The sequence below is a fragment of the Capra hircus genome, chromosome 29 (assembly GCF_001704415.2).
Source record: "Capra hircus breed San Clemente chromosome 29, ASM170441v1, whole genome shotgun sequence".
Lineage (NCBI taxonomy): Eukaryota > Metazoa > Chordata > Mammalia > Artiodactyla > Bovidae > Capra > Capra hircus.
In genome coordinates this window covers 45,241,475-45,249,868 of record NC_030836.1, presented here as the reverse complement: position 1 = coordinate 45,249,868, position 8,394 = coordinate 45,241,475, and the positions used below count along the sequence as shown (strand labels likewise).

General features: G+C 56.0%; 1 protein-coding gene across 15 annotated transcripts in view; it reads right to left on the bottom strand.

Moving 5' to 3' along the window:
• Positions 1,910–8,394, bottom strand: part of LOC102180829 (CAAX prenyl protease 2) — a 90,670-nt gene continuing 84,185 nt past the window's right edge. For 11 of the 15 annotated variants that reach the window (XM_018043123.1, XM_018043131.1, XM_018043124.1 and 8 more), the window contains 9 exons: positions 5,351–5,532; positions 5,260–5,265; positions 4,548–4,650; positions 4,372–4,451; positions 4,037–4,115; positions 3,387–3,554; positions 3,187–3,258; positions 2,866–2,928; positions 1,910–2,567 (listed from right to left, as the gene is read on the bottom strand). In XM_018043123.1, coding sequence (XP_017898612.1) covers positions 2,332–2,567; positions 2,866–2,928; positions 3,187–3,258; positions 3,387–3,554; positions 4,037–4,115; positions 4,372–4,451; positions 4,548–4,650; positions 5,260–5,265; positions 5,351–5,532 — 989 coding nt within the window. In that variant the 3' untranslated portion in view covers positions 1,910–2,331. Of the gene's footprint in view, positions 2,568–2,865; positions 2,929–3,186; positions 3,259–3,386; positions 3,555–4,036; positions 4,116–4,371; positions 4,456–4,547; positions 4,651–4,785; positions 5,185–5,259; positions 5,266–5,350; positions 5,533–8,394 lie in introns of those variants that run through there. The other 4 variants (XR_001917487.1, XM_018043120.1, XM_018043130.1 and 1 more) reach the window with 4 other exon arrangements.

Genomic DNA, 8,394 nt, shown 5'->3' with positions numbered 1-8,394 from the left:
CTCTGAGTCCTAGTGCCACTCAGCACAGGCAGCAGGGCTGCCCCAGACACCCCCGGCAGGAGTTGGGAGGGGGGGCTGTCCCCTCCTAGGAAGGCGCCGAGGAGGACACTGGTGGTGACTGTCAGCTGCTCAGTCATGTCTGCCTCTCTGACCCCACAGACCGTAGCCCACCGGGCTCCTCTGTCCATGGGATTCTCCAGGCAAGAATGGAGTGGGTTGCCAGTCCCTTCTCCAGGGGATCTTCCCGATCTAGGGATCTAACCCTAGTCTCGATCGAATCAGGTCTCCTGCATTGCAGGGGGATTCTTAAGTGTCTGTTGTCTACACATCCCAAATAGGGTTAGCTAATTACTAAGAGCCTGGGCTGGGCAAGGGGTTGAGGGGTTGTTCTACATACTTAACACCTATTAACTCAAGGAGTCAACCTTTGCCCATTTTATAGACGCAGAAATGGAATCACAGGCAGGTTAAATAACTTGTTTAGGACACAGAGCTGGTAAGAGGCAGCATTCAGGCTGTTGGTAGACTTGCTTCTCAACTACACACTGCTTTATTCCCCTGGGAAGCAGGGACGACCTTCCCACCCAATTCAGAATTAGATGCAGATACCACCTTCTAGAGACAGACAAGACCCTTGGGTGTGGGAAGCTCAGGAGCACTGGATGGAGCTCCAGGGTCTAGCCCTGTCCACACCCGCCACAACCAGGCCTCAGGAGACCCCCAAGCCTGCCCCACAGTGCCCTCACCTGTGGGGGGACAGCAGCCCTGCCTGCCTGGGTCACTGATGTGCCCCCTGCAGGGAGGTCAGGACGCAAGGAAGGGGTGGGGTGGGGCCCAGGTGGTTCCTGAGCAGGCATGGAAGGACGTGGAGGGATAGCCCCAGCCCGACCTCAGGGCCTGGCACCTGCCAGCACCTGCCGGCCTAGTGCTGAGGGCCACCCCGAGGCTCTGGGGTGGGCCCGGACTACCTCTTCTGACTCTCAGATCCCAAACATACCCTCTGAAACCCGCCTGTGCACAATTCCTTGGCTTCCTCGACAGTGGTTACACAGGCTTGGGGAGAGAAAAATTCACCAGCAAGGTCAGTACACACCTGTCACAAGGCCCGTTCATGAGCCAGTATAGTTTAGTCGTAGCCAACCTGGGGGCACCCTGGGGAGTGAATCCTTTTCTTCAACCGCCAGCCTCAGGGAAGGGGATTCATGACAACCTCAAGTCTAGAATGGGACCTAAAGGGATAATACTCTTTGATTAATGTTTTTAGAAAGTGTGTGTGGCAGGGAGAGGTGTCCTAGGGGCAGAGGAATGAGAACATAAGGACCATTCTAAAAACAAGAGGAAGAGCAAATAGAATACTGCCAGGTTCTAGAAAGAACCCTGAGTTATAGTGTTGCTGGGCCGGGCTGCACATGCTCTCTGGGCCTTTGCTCTGGGTTCTTCTAGGGGCCAAATGAGCACAGCGCGTGGCAGAGGTGGCGAGCCCCAGAACAGCCGCCCCTCCCCAGTGCCTGGGCTGACTCCTCTTCGGGTTAAACTTGCTTCCTCTGTGGCGTGAGGCTGGCAGACACCGGGAGGTCCTGGTGGAAGGCCCGCAGTGGACTATCCACCCTCTCAGAGGCTGGAGGCTCCATCGCTGCGGGCAGGGCACGGGCCGACTCCGACCCAGGTAGAAGGCAGGGGGCCCAGATGAGCTGAGCCTGCACGTGCCACCTAGTCCCGCCTGGTGAGGACCTGGGGCCCGGCTCAGGAAGCACACTGAAGACTTAGGGCAGCCAGAGGCCCCATCCTGTCCAGTGCTCCAGGGACCTGGGCACAGGCAGACCTGCCTAGAGGTTAGTGTTCAGGGCAGGTTGGGGGCACGGAGCATATTCTCAAGACCCCAAACAGACTAATCCCCAAAGGTCCAAGGCCATGTTACCCAAGTTAAATCTCTTTAATATCCCAATACAAAGTCCTGATGCAAAAAGACAATGAGAAAACCCTGGGAAGTTTGGGGGGGTTCTGTAAATTCCACCCCCGAGCAGCTTTTCAGAGGCAGGGGGCACAGAGCAGCTCAGGGAAGCAGCAGGCCCCGGCGAGGCAGGAGTGCTCGGCTCCGGGGCCCCGCGTCCCTCACTCCCGGCTGCTCCTCGACCCTTTCAGGAGGGGCCACGTCCTGGGATGTCTGCTCCTTTCTCTTGGTCCCTGGGATTCAACTAGCTCTGGCTTCAATCCCCTACAAAAATTCCTGAGTTCTCGGGGCCTCCCATCAGCTCCTCCCCTGAAGTACTCCTTGACGGGGAGGGGCTGGGAAGCCCATGAGAGTTCATAGGAGTGTGTACGGAGCGTGGGTCAGGAGCACAGGGGAGCCTCTGAGTCCCCTGCCCGTTCCAAAAGGACACAAAGGGGAAGGCTGCCGTAGAGCTTAGGGTCCGTGAGGGGCTGGAGCAGAAGCAGGAAGAGTCCCACACCCAGGGCATAGCCTGCCAGCAGGGGCCGCCTCTGCGGATGCTCCAGGGCTGCACACACGGCAGGAAAGCCCATGTAATTGCAGAAGGAGTGGCAGAGAACCGGCCCAATCAGGTGACCTGGGGAGGGAGACAGAGGAGTCCATGGAGCAGCCCCGCTACCTCCCCAGGCCCTTCCAGGGCTAAGACCCTCATCCCCCGAAACAGGAGATCAACGGCCACCCATCCACCCTCACACACGGCCTCTGCGTCCTTCCACCTCTCAAACCGCACCAGGCAGAGGACCCTGGCTCAGCCTGTCTCAAGGACTGTGGGAGAAGAAACTTGTTGCTCCTAGAACAAACACAGATTCCCATTTTCCCACCCACTCCTGTGGGCCCTTGAGCCCCAGGGGACCCGTGAGAGACTGAGGACCAACCTGTGCGGATGAAGAGGAAAGCAGTGTAGGCACCGAAGACAGCTGTGTAGGAGAACTGGAACGCTGGAGACGGGGAGGCCTCGAGTGACCACACCTGCATGCCCTTCCTGCCCCAGCACTGCACACCCATCAGCCAGAGACACCCCCTTCCCCTGGCTGCCTGCCCCAACACCTAGGCTGTTCTCTACACCCCAAGCCCGTGGTCAGCAGCCCCTCCGATACTAGAGCCCTCAGTTCCCAACTCTTCCTCCAGAGCGACTATCAGGAACACCCTCACGCACCCAACCCAGGACTGCCCCAGGCCAGCTCTCTAGGACTCACCTGCAGACAGAAAGATGCTCCCCACACTGCTCTGGCGGAAACGAAGCTGCTCAAAAATGTGGTGAAAATGGGCTGAGAGGAAGATGAGAAGCAGGTCACACTCCTCCCAGCCTGCTGGACAGGCCCTCCCCTGGCCCCCATTTCCCATTCTTGGTTCCCTGCCAGGACCATCTCAACAGGACCAGGCATGACAAACTCACCAACTCCAAAGAAGAGTGGGCAGGTGAACACAGCAGGGCCCAGGCCCGTGCACGGCGCTAACATGGGCAGCATGCAGGCCCGGAACACCAGCTCCTCTGTCAGGGGGGCGATCACTTGGTTTCGCAGCCAACGCATGTCTGTGAGGCAGCGGGCCCAGGAGCGAGGGGCTAGGGAAGGGATTCAAGACAAGCCATGAAAGACTAGCTGTTGAACAAAGTGACCCAGAGGCCTCAAGGGCCCCTCTCCCACAACCTCCCCTGGCCATAAATACTTGGGAGAACAGATTAAGATTCAAAGTTTATCAGACCTAGTATAAAACAATATCCCAAGGGGACTAAAAGGGAAAAGCAATAGTAGCTGAGGCAAAGTATCCTGACAGTAAATTCTGGAAACATCAAAATTTGCCCAGGACCAGTTCTCTTCTAGGAGGTCAAGGGAAGCAACGGACAAGCTCTCCTGTCCACCCCAAATACTGCTAGGGGTTCCTACAGGCTTCACTGGACATTAGGAACGGACTCCTAGAGGCCACCCGATATGTGTTCCCATTTTACTGCTGAGAAACAGAACATCTCAGGTCCTACCATAGCACATTGATCCCTTCTCATTATTCCGGACTGCCTACTTTTTTCCCTTGGCCCTGAGGACTCACCTAGGACAACCTTCAGGCCATCTGCCAGGTCACAGGGGCAATCCATGGAAAGCTGCATCAGTGGGCCCAAGAAAAGGATCTGAGGACAGAAAAACAGGAGCGATCAAAGGAAAGGCTCACAATCCTCTGCTCTTGCCCTGACACGGCCTCAGGAGATTTCAGGCTTCCCGTTTTCTGCCAGGATTTCCCACCTATGCATACCCGAGGGCCCTGGGCCATCTCACAATTCTTGTCTCTCACCAGTCAACAGCTGGGCACAACCAGGATTAGGAAAAAAAGGAGGGTCTCACTAACGACGAAGAGCAGAGAAGGAAAGACACAGCAGGAGCACTCACCATGGTCAGCAGCAGGGGCAGCAGCGCTGCTGGGAAAATGCCCTCCAGCCTGAATCCCATCAGGGTGAGCAGGGATGTGCCTGGCTGAGCCACAGGAAAGGGGGCATCAGTCTCGCTCCCTCCCCTGGAGTCCTGAGATCGGTCGCCCGCCGCCCTCTGCCCCGCCTCCTTCGCACCTGGATGCCTGTAAGTTCCCTCCAGAGTAGCACGCAGAGGGGCGAGAGACTTGACACCACCAGGACACTGGTGAAGCGCCGCTTTATGACTGCAGGATGGTCCCTAAGGAGGAGGCAGTAAGTTCAGGGGGCCCACGGCCACCCTTGAGGGCGCGGGCCCGCCCTCTCTTCGCCAAGTCCCGCCCACAGCCCCGCCCCGCGGAGGCGCGGGTTCCGGCCGCGCGCGCAGCCCCCGCACCTGGGCAGCTCGCTCTTCCAGACGTAGAGGCTGCCCACGTAGGAGCAGGCGAGGCTGAGACAAGAGAACACAGACACCCAGCAGCACAGCCCGGGGCCTGGACCGCCCAGAGCCGCCGCCTCGGGCTGCCGCTCTGGCCGCGACACCGACAGCAGGCGAAGCCCGTCCCCGCCCAGCGCCGCCATCGCGCCCGGACTCGCGGCGCGCCGCAGTGACGCGATGCCGCTGCCGCCCGGCCCGCGCCTGCCGGAAGCGTGGCTGACGTCATCCGACGGCGCGGTCCCCGTCCCCGCCCCCGTCCCGTCCCGACACTGAAGCAGAAGTTGCGCGTGCGGAGCAGGTTTATTGAAAAACGGAACGGGCGACCCCGGAGGCGGCTGGGTGGGTGTGGAAGCGCCGGGAAGGGCGCCAGGTTCAGGGCCCAGGCCCAGAACTCAGCCACTCGGACAGATTGGAAATTTCCTGCAGCCATACCGCGTCCTGCGGGAGGAAAGGGGACCTGGGGTGAGGACCCCTCGGCCGTAGCCGGGTCCCCGCCCTGCCGACTCGGCCTTAGCTCGGTTACCTCCAGGCCGCTCCCGGGGCCCGTCCTGCTTCTGCTAAAGGTCAGCGGGGCCGCGGTGGGCTCGGCGCGGCGCGAGGCGGCCTCTGACGGGCTCAGGGCCCCAGCAGAGCGGGAGGCCCGCGTCTCCTCCACGCCTAGGCTGCCTCTCTTGAGCCTCTTGTTTTCTGTTTGCTCGCCGGTCCCTAGGAGAAAACAAGCCCGCTCATCTCACTCCCCTGTCCTGTGCTGGAAAGACCCCTGGGGAAAGCCTGGGAGAAAGGAAGGAGTTAAGAGTCAGACTCTCTTAGCCCTCCCACCTCAGAAACCTTTCAGCTGGTCCTGTCCGCATTAAAACTCGGCAGCACCGGGTCTACAGGATCAGGCTGAGGCTGCACATTGGCTTCGGGGTCTCCCTGTCCCCACAGAGCTGGGCCCGAGAAGACACCTGGGATTGAACTAAGCCCCTACTTGGGTCTCGCGCCAAGTCGGTCACTTGACACGTTCCTCGTGGAGTCTGCACCATCCAGCTCCTCCCTACCTGCCGGAAAGCCAGGCCTCACCTCTCTCCCCCTTTGTTGCTGAGGCTTCATTTGGCAGTGCAGACTTTACTTTTGGGTCTATAGCTTTTTCCTGAGCAGGTCCTGGGAACGTAGATCAACAAGCTGTTCCCTAGGTGCAGCTCACAGATACTAGGAAGGGTGCAGTAGTGTGTACAAAGTCCAGGGGGTAAAACAGAAAGAAGCTGTTAACCATCTCTGTAAGTGAAGAATGGTTTCCTTGAGGAGATGTCTGAGCTGGGTTTTGAAGGATGAACAGAAATACACTGGACTCACAAGGTAGAAGAAGGGAATGCCAGGCTGAAAGAGTTAGGCAAACACGCAAAGGCATTAAGCAGTATCCTACATAAAATGCAAGATGGGGATTCAAGGAGATGAATCTGAATGGGTTAGTGGGAATCAGGGCAGGCTAAGAAATGGATTTTTATTTATAGGAAACTGGAAGGCAGTGAATAAACATGAGGTAGATAGTTAATTTTGTATTTCAGAATGATCATTCGTCAAACATGTGGTTTAGAGTCAAGTTAGAGGAGGGAAGCCCTCAAGAGCCCAGAAGTGAAGGCAGTGAGGATGGAGGAGTCAGAAGTATTCATAAGGCTGAACTGACAGGCCTTGGTGGTAGACTGGATGTGAATCATTAGAATGAGGGACTGGATGTGAATCATTAGAATGAGGGCCATCTCACATGAATCTCAGGATTCTGATGTGAAAAACTAGATATGTCGACTGTGGTGCTGCTAACCCTGACACAGACTAAAGAAAGAAGAGCTGATCTTGGGTGTGGGTGCAGAGGGCAAGATACCAGGAGAGAGGAAGTTGACCATATGGGCCCACCATATGGAGCAGCCAAGTGAGCAGACAGGTCTCCATCTCAGAAGAGACCTGGACTCATCATACCAACTGAGGAGTCTCGTTCCCAGAGGCAGGGGTCAGCGCCTGGGATGGAAGAGAGCAGCGAGGAAGGGGGTGCGGTGTGAGCACTGTTTGGGGGTGGCCAGAGGAAGCTAGTCGAAGAGAGAAGGTAAGAGATGAGGAGAACCTGGTGCATCACAGCCTCACAGTGCCAAGTGCTGCAGACAGTCCAGCCATGGTACAGATAAATGCACAATCAATTTGGTAATTAAGAGGCCCTCCCACACAACAGCCGTGCAGCTCAGAGGCACAGGAAAAGCAGTGCCCTGGATTAGAGAGGAAACGAAAGAGAGACAAACGGAGTGCAGCTTGCTGCTTTGAGAATCCTAATCGCGGTGTGAGGGAGATGATGGGAGGAGTTCAAGATCATGGCGCTGTCCTTCTGAAGATGGACCTCCTGACAGGAAGAACTCAGAAAAAGAGTTGAAGGTACAGAAGGAATAACTGATGGCACCGAGAAAATGGACGGAGTAATGCCCCCTGGAGGGGTGGGTCCTGTGCTGATAAGGGTCTGGCAGTGGGCGGAGTACAAGTTGGGTGAGTTTATGGAAAAAAAGAGATTAGTAAGTGAAGTAGGAGGCTAAATCAGGAGGTTGGGTAGATTTTTAACAGAATGGAGTAGCCACTGAGGAGAAAGCCAGGAAGACTGGGAAGAACTGGCAAACTGAAGGCTCTTCAGGGAATGGGCCTGAGGCGTCACACACTGTTGATTTTCTTCAGCATGGCTGCCAACATGGGACACAGGACTGATGACAACTCGAGGTGCAGCTTTGTAAGGCAGAGCGGCTCAAACACTCTTCTGGGGGGCATCCACCAGATCATAAATATTCAGTAGAGAGAAAGCATGGGCTTTAAGGGCAGTAGGCTGAAATTCAGATCTTCTCCTGCTAAGTACATCAGTGTTCCCCACCCCAAAGCGTCACTGTGAAAGACTGGTCACTAAAAGCTTAGCATCTTCCTTGTCCACAGAAGGTGCTGAATAAAATGTTAATTTCTTTCTTCTAAAGAAAGTGAAAGTGTTGCTCAGTTGTGTCCCACTGTGCGACCCCATGGACTGTAGCCCGCCAGGCTCTGTCCGTGGGATTCTCCAGGCAAGAGTACTGGAGTGAGTTGCCATTTCCTCCTCCAGGGTATCTTCCTGACCCAGGGATTGAACCCGGGTCTCCGGAATTGCAGGCAGATTCTTTACCATCTGAGCCACCAGGGAAGCCCTCTTCTAAGGAAAGTACTTACTCTTTTGTCTTTTCACTGCACAAATACTGAATTGTGTGTGGTGAATACTGAATTGTGTTTGGTGATACACTTCCATTCTTTTAAATCTCCAAATCTAAATTTATACAAGCCTTCACTGCAGGGTTCTTTTCAGGAGGAACAGCCCCCACATTTAAAATATAATTCAGTAGAATGATTCAGAAACACATCTTAGACCTTAGCATAGACACCATGCAGCACATAGCTGTTAGCCTGGAAAGAGTTTCACCAACAAAGCATGATGCTGAAATCAGTCCCCCAGTTCCCTCAAGCCTGGGCACTGTTTTGTCTGACAGTACATCCCCACTGGTCTGGCCTCTTAGCCAGACTAGGCTCCCTGGGTTC